Genomic DNA, 23934 nt, shown 5'->3' on the forward strand with positions numbered 1-23934 from the left:
TCAGCCCTAAGCCACTTACTCACACAATGACGCGTGTACAGACGTGCCGTGCACACATATAAACGCAAATGATTTTCGATGTATGGCGTGTCCGCCCTGTGACGGAAGCTAGTTTTATTCATTTATTTACCGCAGTTTTTCTTTAGTTTTTAATTAGTTTTATGTTTAGTTTATATGTTTTATTTTAACTAAGAAATATATTTTCTTGTTTACCGCAGTGAGAAATCCCTATTTAATCCCTATTTACAGCTCGATCTCGTCGGTCAGACATGAACACCTAAATGCTATTCCTGAACACCTACAGTCCTATAGGCTCCTTCTTGCCTTATTTTTATAACATGCAAAAATATGTGTATATCACTCCAAATACGTACACATGCAACTTAGAAGCAGAACACTCAATTCAATTATTTATTCATAAAATTTACATTTGATACGTCACTGTACAATTTATTTTATTTAATCGTAATGCAAACATTATTAAAAAAAATTGAAACAAATATACTGTAGGTACAATTAAAGATTATATAGTTATAGGTACATATATACAATAAATAGATTTCTCCTTTTTTGAAAGTCGCTTAAAATGTTTAAAAACAGCACGAAGGCAGGTAATATCACATTATTAGCCGGCATAACAAAATACGACGCAGTCAAACCAAATGACAAACAAAACTTAAACAAGAATGAACTCACGATACGGCTCGGGTGGAACAAATCCATATCCGCTGTCAAATTAGCTAATTACAGTCTTCATTAACACGTCCTGCTTGCGAAGAGTCCGCTAATTATATGAACAAATTCGGCATTAGCCAGGCTATCGAATCACCCAACCTAGACGTTTTCATACCGCGTCGCACATTGTAACATCAACCTAAGATATATCCCGCGATACGCTCGCTCGAGTAACGCAATAATAATTACCCCGACATGAACTTGTATGTCAGAATGATGTAATAGAAAACATTAGACTAATTGGTTGTAGGTATGAGAAGTCGTCTAATTTTAAAGTTATAGAAGTGAGTCAACATAATGAACTAGTCCGAAATAAAATGTCAGCCGGATCACTTCACATAACTATTAAAACTGAGGTGTGATTTATTGCTTAATAGCATTGAGATTAATTAAGCGTGAATGTAAACATGATTTGTGGATTTCCGTTACGAAACAAAATACAAAAATACAAAAAAAATGGATAGTGCCATGGGAGGCGCCTAAAGTTTTGTAATCCAAAAGTAGTCCTGTGTTTTAGACGCAACTGTGTCAATAACCTTGCACGGTACGAAATAAATTAACATATATTTTGTAAGCAAAAAATGAGAATGTCCATCTTCTGGCGCCTGAACTTATTTGCAAATGATTTATTACTAAGTATATGTATGTCTTTAGTTGCCGGTTCTGTTTTTGCGGTCGCAATTGTAAAGTTTATCCGGGGACCGCTTGAGATAATCATTATTTTGAAGGCTTATGACGCCGAATCGTCTTTACTATCTGCCAACGACCGGTGTAAGGTCACAATAAAAACGGCGAATGATAATAACTGGATTTAACAAGGAATATATTTTAATTAATTACATAGTCATCACTAACGTCTATGATCGTTTTATGAAAATGTAAATCTTAAAATGTATCTGAATTCCTATCTTAGGAATTATTAGCGCTTCGTAGGATCATTGTGTAGTGGCTTTTCGTACATGAATAAGTGTTTAGGCGTTTGATTCGTTATGTCTACGTCCAAAAATTCTGATACATTTTTCTTAAATTTTAGGTTCTGTGTTATATTAGATTTAAGGTGTAGGTATATCGGTTTACCTATATATCTGTGGCCCCACCGCACAAGACAACAGTAAGTACTTAATAATTGATTATTGGATGTCACTTATACGGATGTTTTACCCTTCTTATAATTGTTTATAATTTTCTTGCGCATCAGATTTCACATTTTCATTACCATTCCAATATCACTTACAAATGTTATGCACGAGGCAGTATAGCAGAAGACCCAAAAATTAAACAAGGTTTTAACCATCGCCGAAGCTACCTATGTAGTATGTATACATTATGTATATATCTACGCGACGGTATTTTCCAGAAACACGACAAAAGACTAGGATGTAACAAAAGACTGTTTTAAATAAAACAGTATTGTTATGGAAACAAAAGCAGTATGCTCTATGATCGGCGGCCCGAAAAGACAACTCGCTTGAAAACGGTGTAATTTATATCTTGTTTTGCAAATTTAGATGCGCTACTGATAAGTGTCAAGTTGTATCATAACCAGACATACATTGGCGGATTTGCCCTAAGGCAAAGTAGGCCCGGGCCTAGGGCGGCAAGTTTTTTGGGGGCGGCAAATTGTGACAAAAAATTCGATGATGATAACAAGAAATAACTCAAAATATGTAGTCAATATGATGGGTACTGAGAAAGGGGCGGCTACAGGGCCTGGGGCCTAGGGCGGCAAAGACTGCAAATCCGCCACTGCAGACATAGCATTTTCGGTGCAGCTGAGTGGTGTTAACTAACATTACAAATTCAGTCAGGAATTTTAAATTTAAATATAGGCCTCCAGTAATAATTTTTGTTTCCTACACTTAAACTCAAACTATTTACATTGTGCCTCATTCCAAGTATTTCGATGCCTTTATTTTAAATAGTTGCCTATTGTTATTGTATTAGCACTAAAGTCAACGTGACCATTATACGGTTGATGGCAGAGTTTTATGCTAAACCATTTAGGCATTAAATCTAAATGCAAACCATGGCATTTGCAAGACCCAAGTGGCTTATTCTTAAATGTGCGTTGGACGTACTAAAATTATATTGAATATTATTGTGTGCATACAATTGCTTGTTCTCAAATGTAATTTATGCGATTGTGACGCACAGATATCATCATCATAAATATATAAATCAAAATATGTCTACTTCTAGACATAGACTTAGGCAGAGCAAAGGTTCGCCACAGTAGGTACCCGTTTCCTTGCCGCCCTCGTCCAGTGTCTAGGTACTAAGTACATTCGAAATCCTGCAACATTCTGGTCCATATTGTAGAAGTCTTTTCGGTAACAGGTTGTTAATTCTACTAGCAATAGTATCTATCCCAACGAGTTAATTTGGGGATTCTACGCATGCTATTGATCCTATGCCGCAGAAAAACATTTCCTACTTTATTTTATACACGTTGATTTTGTAACATATGTTATCGTTAATAAGAAAATAACTACGGCTGTGGCTGTTCCCGTTGTTGGCGACATTTATTGATTTCATTGCCCAGAGAAAATCCCCAACAATGTCTTTTACTTATTTCTAAAATGGTAAAGCCATCATTTAAAAAAATTGACACCTTGCGTGTTGGTATTACATTGGTGTTGTTATTTTGTTTTTGAATCTCGATACAACTCGCGGTATTTGCGCGTCTTTGACGAGATTCAGACCACGTAATCTTGAACGTGACATTTAGAATGAGTCACTAGAACAATGATTTTGGTAGCTCGAAATATAGAACTATTTTAAATGCCTGGAGACATTGTCGTGAGACTTGTGGGCTCACACAAGTTAGAAATAAAATATTTTTTTTTGTTTTCCTGGTTCTAACACGTTCATAAGAAAACGGGAGTCTTTTCTGTGGACAGTAGAACAAATAACGATTTGGGTAGGTAAGTATATTTTATTAAGGTTTTCATCGTCAACAACATCATACAGATTTTAAGAAATAAGGTTTAGGTTAAGGGTTAAGAGTTAGGGTAAGGGTTAGGTTAAGGTTTAGGTTTAGGTTCCAGGGAAACAAATATTACTAGCGATCCGCTCCGGCTTAAAAATTATACACCTAAGCCTTCCTCAAGAACTCAAGAATCACTCTATTGATAGGTGAAAACCGCATGAAAATCAGTTCAGTAGTTTTTGAGTTTATCGCGAACAACAATCATACAACACACACAAATAGACAGCTACCAAGGGGGGCTTTGTTTTATAAGGTGCAGTGATAGTGTAGTGATAGTGTGATCATTTTATTGATGTACCGTCCTGGCCTGTCACCGGCCTGGGTGATAGTGATTATGGAAATATAGTCTATAAATAATGAAATAAATGCATTTTGAAACTTTGAAAAGGCGTCTTGCTGCCGTCGCTGTAGTCGCTCATGGTGTTCTGTAAAGCTGATTGCTTGGTCAGTGATTGTATTTGATAGGTACATATACTCAGAATATACCCAATAAATGCTCAAAAAAATCGAGACTTTAAAATTTTAGTTAGTAACAACAGAATTCCGCACGCACTTCCCACACGAATCACTTTTTATTCAGATATCCATCAAATCTGAATCAGAAAGATGATTGGATTAAAAAAATTGGTATGTATGCTTAAGTGTTCGTCATTATTATAAGATAAAATACACAATTTTACATTCCTTTCCGGGGAGTCTTTTACCAAGTTTACTAAAGAAAAGCCAGCAAAGACTTGCAACTCGTTGGAATTGGACGTTGTACGAAAATAAAATATTTTCACCACACCAGCTCGAAAAGGCTTACTTTACTACTACTACTCCTCTGGCGCAGCGACCCAAAGTGTGTCTTGGCCTCCAACACGACTGCTCGCCACTGATCCCGGTCCTGCGCCGTGTCTCGCCAGTTCTCAACCCGGAGCTCGCGCAGATCAGCGTCCACCACATCCGCCCATCGATACCTAGGTCGACCAACCGGGCGGCGTCCTATCGGTTTTCCCTCAAACGCTCTTTTCACCGCCCGATCACCTTCCATTCGCTGAAGATGGCCGAGCCACCGAAGCCTTTGCGCCTTTGTCACACCAATGATGTTTGGTTCAGCAGCTAGTTCTTCAACTTCGGCGTTCTTTCGGATTCTCCAGCTGCCATCGGGTCTCTGCGTTGGGCCGAGGATTTTGCGGAGAATCTTCCTTTCGGCCACCAACAGCTTATTTTCCTCCTTCAGAGTTAGTGTCCAGGCTTCACATCCATATGTTAAAATAGGTCGTATCACGGTCTTGTAAATTCGGATCTTAGTTTTTCTGCTGAGAAGCCTGGACACCAAGACTTTATGCAGAGCTGCGCCGCATCGCAAGGCATTCTGAATGCGAATGTCGATTTCTTCGTCACGGGTATTGTTGTCGTTGATTGTACAACCTAGGTATTTGAATTTGGCCACCCCTCACAAACTTCACACAGCTGCATTTGCTATCAGTTTTTGCACTTCAAAAACTGATAGCAAAGTTGCATTTTATTCACATGTCGTGCAAAGTAATCAAATGCAAATTTTGAGTTGTTTTCTTATGTTTGCTGGTAGAATTGACTTTTAAATTATGATTTTGGATGATAAATATTTAATAACATTCATTTGGATTTGACTTGGTTTGGTATCAATATTAGCACGAGCGGTTTTTAAACAACAACTTTGCCCCCTTGTAAAACAAATAACGATTAAATAGGAATGCTTCTTTATGTTGAGGTAGTTCAGTTGACAAGAAATGTTGTCATATTAGTTTGCAAGTTAAATATATCTTTCTACTTGAAATGCAAAGGAAAACTGCAACTACGTGTGAAAGATAATAGATTGTGCAGCAAGGTGAACGCTCTCCCAGCAGCCAGGCAGGCACTAATGTAAATCGTTCACGTACTTTATCTGTGGTTTGCCCACGCGCTGTGACTCAGTTGAGCGGACGTTTCCTGCGGGCTGCGGTCCTACGCCGCCGCAATTTCAATCACGTGTCGTAGAGTTTGAGCTTTGGCGATTTATTTATTTATTAGGAAATATGGTATTTGACTATTAGTCAAATCAGATTTCTTTTTTCGAACTGTCAAAACGATTTACTAGAATGGAATCAATATGAAACATAAAACAATGACGTCATGGTCAAGTTACCTACTCTTTATATGTACTTGTAGGTATACAATTTATAAAATAGAAATTGTCTCTTAAAATAACTGCTGTCAACGTTTCTCTATTAATGTTCTGGTGCTTTATTTCATGCATGGCGTGAAATAATTTATTTTTAATACAGTCAAATACCCTAAAATACGACGAGTTGGATGGGAATTAAGCATGGGAATAGCCCACGATCAAGTGATTCGGCGCAACTTGAATGTTTGATTTCACTTTCACAAAAAGGGTCTGTCTTTTAAGCCTTTTAGACATTTATTCAGACTCATTACTCTTCTCTTCTCTCTATCTATCTTTACATTATTAAATGTAAAGAAAGATCTAGGAAAAGTGACCACCCGAATCATAACGAGACTCGGGTTCAAATATCTTCGAACTAGGTTCAACCAGGGCACACGATTATTACTTCACGGCGCTGTGTCTAAAATCGTCATAGCTCTTATGATAACCGGTAGGAGATGATGAAAGAAGAAAAATGATTGGGAATAAAGTGGAAAACTTGGGAACAGAGTCAGTACAGTATGATTTTACAATTCAGTCAGCGCGATCAATTGCTTCTTCATTGTGTAAATAATGCACGTGCGTTCGTACGCTTACTTCTCCTTACTTAAACCATACCAAGTTAGGCTTAGGCGGCTAAGCATTAGATTTATTTATAACAAGTCTATGCTTTTAGTGCGCCCATTATGAAGATGGAGATGTTAAGGACTTATGGAGACGAAGCGTATTGCTACGAAGCATTCTAGAGTTGCTTGATTAATCTCAATTTACGTTTAATTGTTGCGTTAATTACACTATTAAAATTCCCGCTGTTAATTTATTGGCAAGTTATTCGCTAATTAATTACAAGTTAGTACCGTAACCTCATTTTGTGTGTTAATGAGGGGATACAACTTATACAAGCAACTTTAAATACAAATCAATCAACAGTCAGTCTTCGTTTTCCGAAATTGGAGTAACATGTAGTGAATACTGCAAGGCAACCATGCAAGGTAGCTTAGTATATATTTGCTATTTAAATTAAGTAAGTACCTACTTAATCAATCATTTATTTTCAGGCGACACAGACCCAATAGATCCATTAGATAATAATGAATAATGATACTTTTTCGCACAGTTATTATAGGATACAATACAACTTAAGAAAGTATGTAGGTAGGTGTTTTTGTTATTATTAGTGTTTTAAAAAAGCGAACGTTGGCGGCGCATATATCGTTGATATCGTTGGGATCTCACAAGGAAATTCCGAGTATAAGTGAATTTGAACTTCTTATGGGACCTAGGTAGTCCATCTTTCTGTCGAAACGATACTAGATTTACAACTTTTATTGTTGTTACGCTCGGGGCGTATATTTTGCTCTCCTCCTGCTAATAAAATACAGTGTTTTTAAGGTGATATGATTCGACTCTCTAACCAATCTGAGGAGTTGAGGTGCGCGGCAATACGTGTAGGTCTCTTCTTCCTCGCGTTGTCCCGGCATTTTGCCACGGCTCATGGGAGCCTCGGGTCCGCTTGACAACTAATTCCAGTAATTGACGTGGGCACTAGTTTTTAAGAAAGCGACTGCCATCTGACCTTCCAACCCAGGGGGTAAATTAGGCCTTATTGGGATTAGTCCGGTTTCCTCACGATTTTTTTCTTCACCGAAAAGCGACTGGTAAATATTAAATGATTGTTCGTACATAAGTTCCGAAAAACTCAAAGGTACGAGCTGGGGTTTGAACCCGCGACCTCCGGATTGAAAGTCGCACGCTCTTACCGCTAGGCCACCAGCGCTTTTTTTACGTGTATAAATAGGTGATTACTGTTTAGCGCGATTTCATATATATTTGTTACCAAATGCAAGCAGCAAATGTATGAACTCGCACATAGTCTAAGGTAGTAGCGCTAGGCGCATTGCGAAATAAGTGGATGACATTTTGCTACGGTTTACCGTTGCATTGAGTTAGTTATAATCGGTTTTACATAAATTACACACTTTATTGCACGTTTTAGCCAAGTTGGTTTATTGTTACCTTTCTTACGAAACTACTAAGCTTTATGGTTCAGTTTCAATTCAATAAGGAGTAAAGATCGGACGGGTTAAGTAGGTATACATAACCCAAGAAGAGGTTATAATTGAATAACTATAAATGAACACAATACCTACTTTGGCTTTAATTCATTTCTATTCCTGTTATGTAAAAAAGTATTTTATAGAATACTCTGAATTTTATTACAGCAGGTATTTTTTTACAGAGGTAGATACCTAAATATTAAAGCACATTATTTAAAGGAATGAAAATGATATATTAATAAGATTATGCATAATCTTTGGGACTGTTTCTTGTTTGTTTCTTTCTTTTCATTTCTTTATTTTTCATTAATACCCATAAGAAGTGTCGAGCTTAGTTTGTTTGGTATAATTTATTTTTAGCTAAATTATATTTAGCTAAATATAACTTCGAATATTAATGACCATAGACAATTGCACGTGGGGTTGTGAGTTACAGTCCAGATTATCTAGGCTTTGCAATTTAATTAGGCTGTCATTTAACGAAGGACTAGAAGATGTGGCAGTTCTACTTATCAAATAAATTCGTAAATTCTACAAAATTAAAAGAAAACAATCCATGCAATCCGGATCCGAATGTATAAAATTATCTGGATCCGGATCTGCGGATGTTCCCATACATTTCAGATCCGTCGTGCAAACCCTACTCATGGGTAAACTCATCTGTTTTGCCAACAATGATAACGTCACGTTGCTGAAATAGGGTCAATAGGGACATGTCCATCGCAAAACACATCACGATTTGCGCGAAAACTCACGAGTACTTACAAGCCGAAATTTCGTCAACTCTAAGCTCTAGACTAGACTGTTTGCTGACTCGCGCACCGTGTGAGGCGTGTGAGTGGTTTCTTCACACAATTATCACCTCTGATGTTGACTAAGCTGTGGCAGGTATAGCCAGTAAAAGAAGGTACTAACTGTATTAATTTAAAAATGAATGTTACTGCTTTATAATTTTCGATGGCTGTGTGACGCTCATACGAGGGAAATTCTTCAAAGTATGATATTTCTATTCCGCATAGTTGCTTGTTTTTTACGTTAGGAAGACGTTGCTTTGATACGATAATAGCTTTGATGTTTTTTTTAATGATATTCGTGCAAAAAATTTAACACATTATTAAATTGTACAACGGGACCTAATCGCGTATTTAAATTTAAGAATTGTCTCCGACGTTTCGAGGACTTCTCTTACGACGATTTTTAGAATTTAAAACATGCAGCATATATTATGCATCGTTCTCAAATTATCTGATCGAGGTTTTTGGATGCACCAAATGCATACAGACATATATACAATATGACATTACACAGATTTAAATTAGTTATGAAATGATACGGATTCTTCGAATACTGCCTTGCCATAGTGCAATAAGCACATATTTAATAAGAAGATTGAGTAATATTTTAACTTCGGCAACACGATATACAATTATTTGCTTTGCATTTGTTTAAGTACCACAGGTTTGGTGTGTTTCACTCACATTTCACATGAAACTGTTAATTTTGGACTACAATAAAATAAATGTACCTAACTAGTTTTTCACTAAGCTTCGGAACACGGAATTTATTTAAAGGCTATGTTGTGATGCTGTGAGTTTGTATTATCTGCTTAAAATGTATTTAATCCTCCTATAACATCGAAATATTTCTAATAATTTCAAACATGTCTTGACTTAGAACCTGAATGACCTGATGAATCTGATATTTGATTTCGCATCATACTTAAGTATTTTGGTAAGTATTTAACGTGCACTATAAATACGTAAGTACGTCGATGTTCAAAATGTTTGACGGGTAACTTACTGGTATTTGGTAGAATGATCCATTATTAACAGTCTGGTAGGAGGTGAGAGGAACCACAGGAACTGATCCGTTTCTTAGCAGAATCGGCCCTTGAACCGGCGTCACAGCAGGCTGGCCCGAATCTGAAAACAAAACATAACCTTACTAAAATGAAAGCGCCGAAATTTTAAAACGTAACAAATATAAGAGCCTCGATAGAGAGTACAATTTTGTACCATTTGGAGTTGAAACTCTATAGGTCCATGGGGTCCTAGCGCGCATAAGTTCTTCGCAGAAATCGCGAAGCGTCTGGTGGACGTAACTGGTGACCGAAGAGCTGGCGGCTACCTCACACAACGTATCTGCATTGCGATACAGCGACGAAATGTCGCCAGCATCCTTGGTACCATTGTACCTTTCCTCAAGTTGAGGCATTCCTCAAGGGCCTATTTTAGATTTAAGCTAGTTATTAAATTCTTTAAGTAATACTAAAATAGAATATAATAATCTCACTATGGGTGACTGACAAAGACCATGCAAAGTTGAGGAGAAAATGTTGAAAGCAGAGCTTGGGCACCCGAATAGTTGGGATGCAGCCTAGATAAACGTAACAGTTAACGTTTAATGCTAATTCCGCTTTGTGCAACATTCTCCGCCCAATTTGCTGAAATATGCATGCATGTTGCATCGCTTTTCTTGATATGGCAAATGAAAGTGACGCAGTCATATTTGCGCAAGATATCACAGCTATATGTGTTGTGGGCAATAAAGTAGCTTCTTTAGTTCGTTAAAATTTAATGGCATTGGAAGTAGGTCAGATCTATTTGGCTGTAAGAAAAGTTTACACGCGTCACATCGCTATATATTTAGTTTAGCTCCCTTTCAAACTATTTTGTGCACAAAATTTTCGGTGTAACCCACTAAAATGACGTTAGGTATTACTTAAGTACTAATCAGTGCAAATTACTCACACACAGACAAGCAACTGCAGTTCATTGACTCGACTTAAAAACAACACTACACTTAAAACTTTTTTGCGAATATTTTTACAGAGCACGCAACGTGTGCATCGTAGACCGGCGCATTTGCAAACTGAAGATACCTCGGACTTCCTTGCCCCTCTTAAAAAACGAGGGTCAATCGAAATATACTTCACACGCTTATTCAAATATTTGTTGTGGAACTTACACAAAAAACTCAAACAACCTAACGTTTTTATAAGTTCAAAGAAGTTTAGGATATAACTAACTAATGTAAACACTGTATTAGGTAATTTCAAATCCCCTAATTGCGTATTTTATGAATGAATGAATGAATTTTCACAAATAATATTATATTTTTAGAATTGTTCTATTCTAATTTGCGAAAATATACTTGAATAACACATTCAAGAGGAATGAAAGCATAAATGTCTATGCATAGTGACCCGTTTCTTTATGTAATAGCCAGACATCGTAAATTTTATAGCATTTTTGGTGCAGCGGAGTGGTGTTAACGGAATTAGTATAGATAATTCTAACTGAAATGGTAAATTAAGATAAAATTAAGATAAGATAAAAGAGAATATTAACGTAATTAACGCTAATTAATCATTAGGGTTGAAATTGCTTATACCGATTCCGTTAACACCACTCCGTTGCACCGAAAATGCTATACAATTTACGGTGTCCAGTAACTCATGTAATAGCATTCGAGTATTAGGACCTAGGTCTCTGACCTAACAAGCGTGGAAGTGTAATTAAGAATGATATATTTTCATGAAAATTTGTCGTCATAATGACCCTGCCACAATTTGTAATTGCAAAGTCCACGCAGAGTTAGCTGGCTCGGTCCGACTACTACTATTTAGCACGATCACCTAAGTATTCGGAATTTTTGACCTCGTCTAGAGCGCGATGACGCCAAAAAACCAAGCCAAGTCAATGTTAAGTGGGTCATTACTTTAAGCTAATTAAACAAACTTCCGTCAATTCTAAGCTAATATTTGATGGATATCAGAAAACTAAAACCACGTAGGTACCTTAAGTAGGTTTTCAGGGTTCTGTACCCAAAGGGTAAAAACGGGACCCTATTACAAAGACTCCGCTGTTCGTCTGTCCGTCTATCCATCTGTCCATCTGTCCAACTGTCCGTTTGTCTGTCTGTCTGTCACCAGGCTGTATCTCATGAACCGTGATAGCTATACAGTTGAAATTTTTCACAGATGATCTTATTTCTGTTGCCGCTATAACAACAAATACTAAAAAGTTCGGAACCCTCGGTGGGAGAGTCCGTCTCGCACTCGTCGGGTTTTTTCGTAAATAACTACATAGGTACGTTATACACTTTCTCAAACATCGCGTACGGCATGATTATTTTCATCGAAGAGGTAGATCGAGGAATCCTAGAGCGTTTAATAGATTGTCAAAAAAAGCTTTTTAGGGTTCCGTACCCAAAGGGTAAAAACGAGACCCTATTATTAAGACTCCACTGTCCGTCTGTCTGTCCCGTCCTTTTTTTTTCGTGGAGTAATGCATTTAGGCATTCCGCCTAGCCGGGGAACTAGGACGGATATGTCGGTTACATATCAGAATACCGAAAATCGATTTACCTAATGTTGAATCACCTATGCTCGTTTCACCTATTTTTTTAAATACCTAATGATCAATTAACCTAAGCTCATAACACCTAATGAACGAATTACCTATTGCACGTTTAACCTACAATTGGTTTACCTAAGCTCAGAATACCTATGCTCGATTCACCTAAAGTTGAAACACCTAATACTCGAAATACCTAAAGCTAATATACCTAATACACGAAACACCTAATGTTGATATACGTAATGCACGAAATACCTAAACTCGGTATACCTAATGATCGAATTGCCTAAAGTTAACATACCTACTGCACGAATTACCTAAAGTCGGTATACCTAATGATCGAATTACCTAAAGTTAACATGCCTAATGAACGAAATACCTAAATTCGATACACTTAATGCACGAAATACCTGAAGTCGATGCACTTAATGAACGAAATATGTACCTAAACCTCTGGAGAACGAAATATGTACCTCTGGAGTTGCAGGCATCCATAGGCTACGGTAACTGCTTACCATCAGGCGGGCCGTATGCTTGTTTTCCACCGATGTGGTATAAAAAAAATAAAAAAAATAATTATTGTTTAGTAGAATATTACTAGGACATACAACATTTAGTATACATTTTTTAGCCAAATTATTCAATTGGCTAACTATTTTTTATTATAATATAAGGTCTAGTCAATTGCCAGAGTCGAGATAGGTGCGACGACGAGTAAAGCGAGGAGGAGCGTGTTAGGTTAACTGCGACCAAACAGTGCCAAAACCGATTTTTATTTCATCGTCATGATGTTAACTTACAAAAATTAAGTTTTTGATAAGATAGGATAAGATAACTAATTTTGTATCAGACTTACAAAATCATTCTACTACCAAAAATTTAGCGTTTCAAAAATGGTATTTTTAAGTTGTTATCCGAACAAACAGTTTCTACTGTAAGATTGGGAAATCATACGAATTATTGGGTGGAATTGCCACTTGATCATTCGGCAAAATGATATGAATTTTGTTCTAGGTATATAGACTTTAGGTATTCCGTGCATTAGGCATATCGACATTAGGTAATTCGTGCAGGAAGTATATCAACTTTAGGTATTTCGTGCGATAGGTTTAACAGATTTAGGTATTTCGTCCATTAGGTAAATCAAGTTTAGGTATATCGTTCATTAGGTATATCAGCTTTAGGTGTATCGTCCATTAGGTATATCAGCTATAGGTGATTCGTGCATTAGGTATAATAGCTTTAGGTGAAACGTGCAATAGGTAAAACGTGCATTAGGTACATCGTGCATTAGGTGTTTCGTCCATTAGGTTATTTGAGCTTAGGTATTATAAACTTAGGTCAGTCAATGTTTAGGTAAAATGATCGATTGGTCATTTAAAAATAGGTGAATCAAGCATAGGTGATTCAACATTAGGTAAATCAGTTTTCGGTATTCTGATATGTAACCGATATGTCGCACTCGTGGCCAAGGCCCCAAATACCGACTAAACCCTCCACGGTATGCCCGTCTCACAGCAATAGTGACGGTGAACACGGGATCGCCGAGCATTCTACCGCGAACACCAGCCGAGGCTATCCCCTCCTAGGACCCGAAGGCCCTGGAGCCGAAGCTCGCCCTCTCGAATGTTTCCTGTCCGTAGCACCCCTGTCTGTCCCCTCCTGACCCGTGATAGCTAGACAGTTTAAATTTTCTCAGATGATGTATGAGCTCATATTTCTGTTGCCGCTATAGAAACAAATACAACAAAGTACGAAACCCTCGGTGGGCGAGCCCGACTCGCACTTGTCCGGTTTTTTTTAGTTGTACTCAGAAGACTCAGAACTTTACCATGTATTCAAACGAATTTCAAATTGTTATATGTATTTAAAAATGTAAGCCACATGGTGTTGTCTTGGTTCTGATGTGATAATCTATAGTTTACGTCTTTTTACTAACAAATCTTACGTTTCCAAATGAAAAGTATCAACATTTTCTAAGGATATACTGGTTCATAAGTACTTACAAAATACCAGTTCATCTCAAATGTAAATCATGCACTCTATGGATCGTGTCATAGGCATTACAAGAAAAACAAGGTAATTTCATCAGAGAGCTAGGCGCGTCATCTATTCGGGTCAAATGTTACAAAACTACTAATCTCTCTATACATGTAGCCTGTTAAGGCATCATCATTGTCTTTTACGACTACACCTTAAATGTACTAGACATAGCGGACTTTTGACTTAAATAAAGCATTTATTCATGGCAAATAAAATTACACACAGGATAAAATTCGTCAAACAGAAAAGTAAAAATATTGCCATTAGTTTTGAAATGATTGATAAACATGTAGTTGAATAGTTCTAAATAAGTAGGAAAAATTCTTTGATCTGTCATGAATATACCTACATTTTTTTCTAGCAAAAAGAAGGCATTGACCTAATGAAAATGCAACAAACCTGTTATCGATAAACACAGCAAGTCAAATATAAATTTATGAATATAAAAGCAAATTAGGGATCATCCATTAATTACGTCACACGAATTTCTAGGTTTTTTGACCCCATCCCCCCTACACTTGGTCACATTTTGCAAATCCCTCCCCACCTGGTGTGACGTCACATTTTAGGCAATATTGTTTTCAACGAAATCGGCAATACTAACTCGGCATTATTTTTTTAATAAAAAATATTTTTGGTAAAAGAAATATCTTACTAATCTTACTAATTTTATAACACAAAACCAATTATAATTCAGCCTATATACGTCCCACTGCTGGGCACAGGCCTCCTCTCATGCGCGAGAGGGCTTGGGCTATAGTCCCCACGCTAGCCCAATGCGGATTGGGGACTTCACATACACCTTTGAATTTCTTCGCAGATGTATGCAGGTTTCCTCACGATGTTTTCCTTCACCGAAAAGCTAGTGGTAAATATCAAATGATATTTCGTACATAAGTTCCGAGAAACTCATTGGTACGAGCCAGGATTTGAACCCGCGACCTCCGGATTGAAAGTCGGGCGTCATATCCACTCGGCCACCACCGCTTGCTGCCGCAAAACCAATTAGGAACGAAAATTACCTACTTCCAAAACCTCATTCTTTAAATGTAGAGCGAATAAAAAAATGACGTCACAAGGTTTGTGACTCCCCCCTCCCCCGTGTCGCAACATGTCACATTTTCTTAACCCCTTCCAACCCCTAAACGTGTGACGTAATTAATGGATGACCGCTTAAAATGGGTTGTCGACGTTGTTGTATTTCCCTAGTAGTAATATCTGAGGTCGTTTCTTATTTGCAGGAGTGATAAAAGGAATACGCAATATTTATATTATTATTAACTTGTTTCAAATCAATAGTAAAATCAAGTTTTAACTAGGCACATGCATAATATCTTCGCCTTAAGTGTCGGTACGTTAAAGAAGACATTAAGAGATTGACGCGTTCATACATAAACATTACAGTAATTGGTTTTACCTCGCTTAGACTCCATTGATTAATATGTGAAACAAGCTACGACATTAAACTTTTACGATCATGGTTAGCAAATGGAGTAAGTACCTAGTTAGAGAAAATTGCTTCGTCTATATTATCATGTTTATAAATACGTTTTAATTGGAGAAAAAAAAAACTATTCCTATTTATTTTATAAATATTATATTCGTTTTAAGTTAAAACGAGTTTTCCCTTAGTTAAAACAAGGTTTTCGTAACGCCTTGATGAGAACTAGTTTTAAGTAGGATTTTTCAGTCAAATCTTATTTTCGCAAAGTGCCTTGGCCCTTGGTGGCTGGTGTAGACTGGTGGTGTCTTAACAAGTGAAAACCCCAGTCAATAGTTAAAAAAATTATAACTCGAAATCTATGAATAATCGGCTAATATATACATGGGATATAATATATTCTGACAGCCCACGACGAGGAATCTAAAAAAAATTTGGACGTCAAGGTTTGGACCACCCTGTATTCCTGTATATTTTATAGATTTTCAATTATTATGTACCTTAGTTACATCCATCTCAATAGACCCAAAGAACATTGAGCCACAGCCTTCCTTCTACGCACTGGAACAAACACAGCCCGGCCCTAAGTAAAGTTTGCCTAACACAGTCGAGAATATTGACCTTAAAATGCTCTGGGATTTCAGAAACATGCATGATTCACTTGCCCATGACATAGAACAATAAAATATCAAGCTTTTTAGTAAACAACATGTTACATAAACAACGACGAATAGAGACGTTGCATTAAAAAGTTAAAATTTGCAGGGTTTTGAAACCTTGATATAGGTACCTACCTTAGTTAAAAAAAGTTTAATGAATATGTTTTCATTGTCTCGACAAGTTACTAAGATCTCAGTTTTAAATATGTTGCTTTCAGTTTGTTCTCAGTATAAGGTAAACGTACTAGTGCTCGACAGGCTAATGCCCAATAGATGACACCTTGCTTGACAGACACACCTATATTGACAATGACTTAAGTTTCAAGATGACACTGTACTGGGACCGCGTCGAGCACCAGTACGTTTACATTAGTAATTACCATGTCGCATCTACAGGAGTAAAAAGTGCACGAGTTGCAGTCGCCGCGAGCACTCGAGCCTGAGGAAGGACCCCCGACGGGCCCGAAACATGTCGCCAATAGCGACTAAAAATTCAAGTGAGTGAAACCGTTGTCGTATAAACAATTTAAAATATGTCTCATGAAAGTTTAATATCGAGTAAAAAATGTCTCAAACAGTTACCAATTGACATACTCACTCTCATCGACTCATATTGTATTACGCAGCTTAAGTGAAACGTTCGAACCATAGGTTCCATTCCATCTATAGCAAATGCCCTAAGATCATTTAGATTGTGGCTTCTCCAGTGTATTTAATCGCGGCGTCTTTTATGCTATAATTAGACTACTGTGCATACTAACGAGATGAAATTACAAATAAGTACCTGTTAGCAATCGTACAGACGTCACTGCACATTTACTGAGGGTCGTTTTATAAATGCCTGTATTATAGGTTGCTTAAACGATTAGAGCCAAAAGGTATTTGCCTAAGGAAAGTTTTTTAACAGTATACGGTTTCCGTACATAGTTAAAAACCATCTATCTTCTGTCTCACTATCATCGTATATTCATAGTATAGAATTTGGAAGTGCGCCATACAATTAGCTTACACCCCCCTTCCCATATGCAAGTTGTAGGACCATGTAGCCCATGTATCAGTCGTTCAGGGCTATAACCGCGAAAATCGTATAGTACATCTTTTTCTATCACTCTTATTACGCCTTCATTAGAGTAAAATAGAAAGATCCCCGCAATTTTCGAATTTCGGTTTTCGCGGTAAGCCCCCTGGCTGAAAATCGTGCGACTTGGAGAGCGTTACTGAAGATTGGTTACAGTCTTCAGGATCTTCAGCCATGAACATACGACAAAGAAGAAGACCGGTTATACAAGCGGTAGTCAAGGAAATTAGGTTGAAAAGAGCCTTCCGCTTGTATTACAGGTCATAATAGGCGTTTATAAAACTTACGTGTCAACAACCTTGTGCATTCTATTTTATATTGGATTAGTAAATGCCAACGAAGTCGCAGTCTGCTTGCATTCAAAACTAATCTATATACATACATAACTAGTTTATTCGTCTGAACTCGGGAGCAAAGAAATCCCAACGCCAAAACGAAAACATTGATAATATGCGTCAAATTATCTAATGATTACCGTTTTTTCCATGTATTTTATTGTGAATTCAAACGACCTTGCTTCCGATAACGATTCAAATTGGCCAATGCCGCATCCTCAAATCTTCGAGTTTGTTAATAAATTAACATATCTAACTATAAATAATGCTGAGGTCGCAACCAACGTAACATGAGTAAATATGATACTCGATTAAATACAACATAATAAATGGCTAAGATTTTGACCTCAAAGATTTATCTGTAGCTAATTAAGATTGCTATAAGTCTTAAGACCGCACACACGTAAACAACCAAAAAAGTAGAAGCTTCAGATGATTCAGATTCAGATGATTTATTTATAAACACAAAGTAAAGTTTACACGTCAATTATCTTAAAAACTAGAAAATTCAATTGGGGAAAATCGGAAAACTTTTATCAGCGAGCCTTTTTGATTTGTACTCGTTACATTTATTTTGTTGCTTAGATATACTAATGCTTTCTATATTAGATAGGTACTTGCTCATTAGAATTAAAAAAAAAATTATACACATTTTACTGAAAATTGAACTTCGACCATAGTTGTAAGACTTGTAAAGATGTGGACTAAAGTTACCTGATTTTACGGTACCTTTTTTTTTGTTAACAATGTGGTAATGCGGTTACGCCCCTGTAACCTGGGAGGCGTCGGGAGTTATGTGGGACTCCCATCTCCCATTCCTTTCTCTTAGTGAGAAAAGGGGGAGACGTCCTACCCACTAAACCCACATCGGCTTTACCCGCATTGGATTTTACGGTACCTAAGTTTACATACCTAATATTTATTTTTGTAAATTTCTGTTTTTTTTTCTGCTTAAGCGTACCTGTTGCACTTTGGTCGCGATGAGTTCGGACCCGATGTAGACATTTGCGATTAGTATGTGAAAATCATGTCGTCTGTCTGTCTCATATGGCGAACTTATTTGAATATTAGTTGTCAAGCAAGATAACCGTTGAAGGGCATAGCCAATTTAATGGTTATAAAGTCAGCTTTTTAACATATTTGTCACAAAGGCTCATTTCCACGAATAGATAAAATGTTCAGTTATCGTCGTACACATAATTTTATTATATTGCCGTGCCCTTGCAGGGTGTCACATGTATACCTTTATTTATGTTCCATCCCAACCATGTCTGTAATGTGATATGCAATAAAGTATTCTATTCTATTCTATTCTATAAACCAATAGCTATTTTAAGGCCAAATTAAAATTATGTATCACCCACGTGACAAATTAAGTGTCTGCTTAATTTTGTTGCCACCTACAGGAGCAAAGTAACAAAATTTGCTTATTTTTGACACGTTTCGGCATTTTCTCCAAAAATACTTTTTCTTTAATCATTGACTTTTCTTCGCAGATGTATGCAGGTTTCCTCACGATGTTTTCCTTCACCGAAAAGCTAGTGGTAAATATCAAATGATATTTCGTACATAAGTTCCCCAGAAAAGGTGTATGTGAAGTCCCCAATCCGCATTGGGCTAGCGTGGGGAGTATAGCCCCAAACCCTCTCGTGCTTGAGAGGAGGCCTGAGCGCAGCAGTGGGACGTATATAGGCTAAATTATTATTATTTTATTGACATTTAGTGTCCGAGTAGCTGTGTGTCCGACTATAAGTTGTGAATTATACGAAAATGATATATAACTTGCCCTAGTTGCTAAGACTAGGACGAAATATAGCATAGATTGGACCTGGGGAGCCGACCCTTTCACCCCCCCTTTTTGGGGGGTCTGCATGGTACGATCTCCTGGCTACCGGGCCAGATCAACTTTGTTTGACCTAAGGAACAATCGTGCCAAGCGGCATCGCCTGAGACTAAAATGCATGCTAAATGACCTTACTCAACCTACTATACTACTTTTTGTATCGAGACTAATGGTAACATTCCATTTCTAACCGCAGCTGCACTACCGGTACTGAACGCTCGTCTGAAGTCGCTGTCATTGTCAATTTCCATAGTAAAATTGACAGTAATGCAGCTGCGGTTAGAAATGGAATGTTACCCTTACTGAAATACGATAACGAGCAAGACGTGTTCGTACGTTTCCCTGAAAATACGATGCAAAATAAATTATGCACTACATCTGTACTATAAGGTTTAAGAACAAGCCTTGTACTAAAATCTGGTGCGATTTGATTGTACCTTGTTGTAAGGTCATCATTTGAAAGAGCTGTCCGGAATATTTATGGGCGCCACTTGGACTTATTACTGTGAAATATTATCGCCGTTATAAGCTGCTCGGATGACTGTAATATGTAAGTAGGTACTAGAATTTACAACTTTAGAATTGTAATTTTGTATCTGATATATGATTCTTGATATCATTTCCCAAAGATACGAAAAGCACGTTCTGAATTAGAGTTCGCACATTTTTGCTCGGAATCCATATCACTATTTCGCTTTGTTAAAAATATACGTTAAAACCACGCAATTTTAAAATAGTGTATTAGTTTTCCGAAAATTAAGTAGAAAAAAACAGGAATCGAAGCCCAACGTAACGTACCTATGAAAAAGATAAATTAATCGAGAGTCTTTAAAGGAGTAGGTACTTATCAAATTTTGTTGTTGTTGTAGTTTAGATTTATGCTATCAATGTTTATTTTGGTATGTTACCATTTCCAGACTATTTGGAACTTAAATGTTAGAGAACGGGGAAAGTGAAAAATCTACTCCGCTAACTCCACGATTCCTGCCTATACGTACATACAATATGAAAAATTGGTGAAGATAGCTGCAACTACTGACCAATTTGGGTCACTGTGCTCTGGAGTAGACATTTTTAATTACCGTTAACAGTGTGTAGCTATATATTCCACTCTCTGGTGCGCCTTTAGGTGGCTCGCGAACTCTATCTTCCTGCTTAATTTGTACGCAACTAGGTACCAACAGAAGTATACCTACAAAATAAACTGTGTCCTTATACATTATGACGTAAACAAGTTAGCCTGTCAGTCGGGCACGTTTTAATGCTACACGACAAAAAGCTCCTTTCACACGCGTCTCTTGTTTCGACACTTTATGAACCTGCACTGTTACATAAATAAGTTGAACGATGCAACTCGAACATTGTTGTATGTTAAACTTGTTCAAGAACCTGAATTGAGGTGATCTTTAAAGTGCCCTGTTTACAGTAATATCATAGAAGCAAAGATCTGACAACGGGGGAATGGTATGAATTATATATAGGTAATAGATCGCCGTGTGCCTGCTATACGGCCACAATTCAAAAATTTTAATTTTCTGGATTATTGCAGATTCGTATTCAAAATTGTTCAATTTACGACCTTATTTCGAGAGCCATAGCAAAAAAGGTCTTTAAGAGCCTTTTTCTCACAAGTGGCCTTATGCATTTGATCATAAATTGTCAGACGATTCCCTGCAATACAGCCACTTGCCACTCCCGCGGCGTTCGCACGTGAACCTGACGGCCCTTTTGAGATGTGGCTATATAGCACACGTTTTAAATGAAGTTTTTGAGTTGCGTCCTAGAAAAAAATAATTAGTTGAGTGATAATTACGATGAATCACTATAAATATAAAAGAAACAAACGGCAATTGGTTGTGTCACAGCAGTAAGTATTACACTTATTATTACAAAATTACCAGCTCGCCACCGAAACTACCACAACGCAACAAAATGATTAAGCAAATCTCAACTTTGTTTTCTTACAAGTGCGGTTCAATATGGCTCATCAACAACGCTTTTTTTACTAGTGCTAAGTTGAAATACATTGTGATGGGTTCCCCTCTTCTGGCATAATATTGTTTGTCAGAAATACACTTCGCATAACATGTATCGCAGAAACACTTTTAGTAGAATGATAACTAGGCATAAGTATTACTTTGCAGCATATTATTTAACAGAAGATTACTTTTGCAGACTTTGGTTTAGCATATTTTTATGTACCATAATCATCCTGCAGCATACTTTCATTATGGCATAATGTTTTTCTACTTGCAGAAAAGTGGATTACGTTAAGTAAGAACTGTGACCCCCAAACAAAATTGAACCTGTGCCAGATAAGAAGATTATGTTAGGTTGTAACTGCGGCCTCCTGTATAAAACTAACGGCACCCAGAAAAGTGGGTTAGGTTGGGTTAGAACTGCGACCTCATACAAAACGAACGGCCACCAGAAAAGTGGGTTAGGTTAGGTTAGAACTGCGACCTCATACAAAACGAACGGCCACCAGAAAAGTGGGTTAGGTTAGGTTAAGTTATCTGATTAACTTTAATGCATCTTGATAACTTTATGCTACCTAAATATTATGCAATACATTTATCTGCGAAATTAATACTCATTTAAAAGACTATTATGATCATCAACAGTATGCCAAAATATGGTTCTGGATTTTAAAACTCTGCGAAATGATTGTATGCTAAATGATATATGGGAAAGGTAATTCTGCCAAACGACATTCTGCCAAGTAAAATTATGCAATACAAAAATATGTCAAAAATCTTTCTGCAACACATTAGTAAACCCATTGTGATATTCATTATTTCTTGAACTGATTACTTATAAGAAGTTACCTACTTGTAAGAATTAACTTACTGAATACATTATAATAAATAAATTGCCTGCAATGTTCTTAAAGATGTTGATTTCACAAATTAGCAAGGAACAGGGGGCCAATTTTTGAATTTCGACCGCTCGATTTCGTCACTCGAAAATCGGTGGAAAACGGCAAAATGCTAATTTTTGAAATACGAGCGATAGAAATTGGGAATCCATTGGTATTGACCACTCGATTTCAATTCTATTAGTAGAATTTAAATGCCTAGTAGTAGAGATATTATTTAAAGAAATACACGAAATCGAGTGGTCGAATTTCAAAAATCGGCCCTCAGTATTGTGTTTTGATTTCTTATTTTATAATATAGTATAGTAGTATACCCTATAATGGACGTGGAACCAGTAATGGGACAAAAAAGCACAATTCCTCTAAAATAAGTATCTAAAAGTAGTTTATAAACACTGATTATATTTTTATCATAAATAACAGTGCTAGAGCTGTTTATGTGTGATTATTTATTAAATTCGGTTATTTTTTAAGAAACCCAAAATTTGTCGTGCCACTGAAAAAAAATATCACGAAAAATTCTTAACAGCATCGCTAAGAGAGGCGAGTATTAAATTTTAATTAATTAATACTTGATGAAAACTAGACTGTGTTTTGTTAATTGCATTAAGAGATAAGGTATACAAATACACTATATTTGACTCCACAGATGTAAAAAAATAGTGATATTTGGCCCAATCCCATTATAGGAGCTGTAAAACTGCATACCTCCTATGATGGGACAGTTGACATAATGATGCTTGCCATGCCATAATTTCATGTTTAAATAATACAGAAGTAAAATGTAGTTACGAAATATGTCAACCAGGAGGTATTATTCTCGGACTTCGGATAAATTAATATCGTTTTTCCAAACTTTTATTTAACTTGCCCTGTTAGTTAGTGTGGGTCAGATCTTGGTAGCTGAATTTGAGCCACTTTTAGATTTCCTATTCAGGTGAAATTTTGTGTAAGTACGTAATTAAGTTAACAAATCGGATGATAATGCAATATTATGATAACATGGACCTGATCTGATAATGGAGACGTTCAGCGATAAAAACTTATACCAAATTTTTTTGCTATAACTTATTCCCCATTTCAATATTTTATACTGTTAGAGCAATGTCCATTATAGGGGGCCCATTACTGGATCCACGTCCATTACCGGGGGCCCATTACTGGAGCTTTGGGGTCCATAACTGGAGAAAAAAACATAGTCTTAATTTGTTAAGTATGTGGAAACTCATTGCAGTATCTTTGATACAACATGCCTAAAACATGAAAAACGGATGGGACTTTCATCTTTTAACACGCTAAGCGGTAGACCATTTACATGTAGGTATAAGGGAAATATCATAAATACTCA

General features: G+C 36.8%; 2 protein-coding genes across 3 annotated transcripts in view; both read right to left on the reverse strand.

Annotated features, from left to right (window-relative positions):
* Window positions 1-23934, reverse strand: part of LOC134672872 (cuticle protein 1-like) — a 195652-nt gene that overhangs the window by 169173 nt on the left and 2545 nt on the right. The gene's annotated exons all lie outside the window — the stretch shown is intronic.
* The window catches only part of LOC134672391 (protein spaetzle 3), a 48212-nt gene that overhangs the window by 7051 nt on the left and 17227 nt on the right, over window positions 1-23934 (reverse strand). For both annotated transcript variants that reach the window (XM_063530270.1, XM_063530269.1), the window contains exon 3: window positions 9749-9870. In XM_063530270.1, coding sequence (XP_063386340.1) covers window positions 9749-9870 — 122 coding nt within the window. The remainder of the gene's footprint in view (window positions 1-9748; window positions 9871-23934) is intronic.

Source organism: Cydia fagiglandana, chromosome 17, assembly GCF_963556715.1.
Source record: "Cydia fagiglandana chromosome 17, ilCydFagi1.1, whole genome shotgun sequence".
Taxonomy (NCBI): domain Eukaryota; kingdom Metazoa; phylum Arthropoda; class Insecta; order Lepidoptera; family Tortricidae; genus Cydia; species Cydia fagiglandana.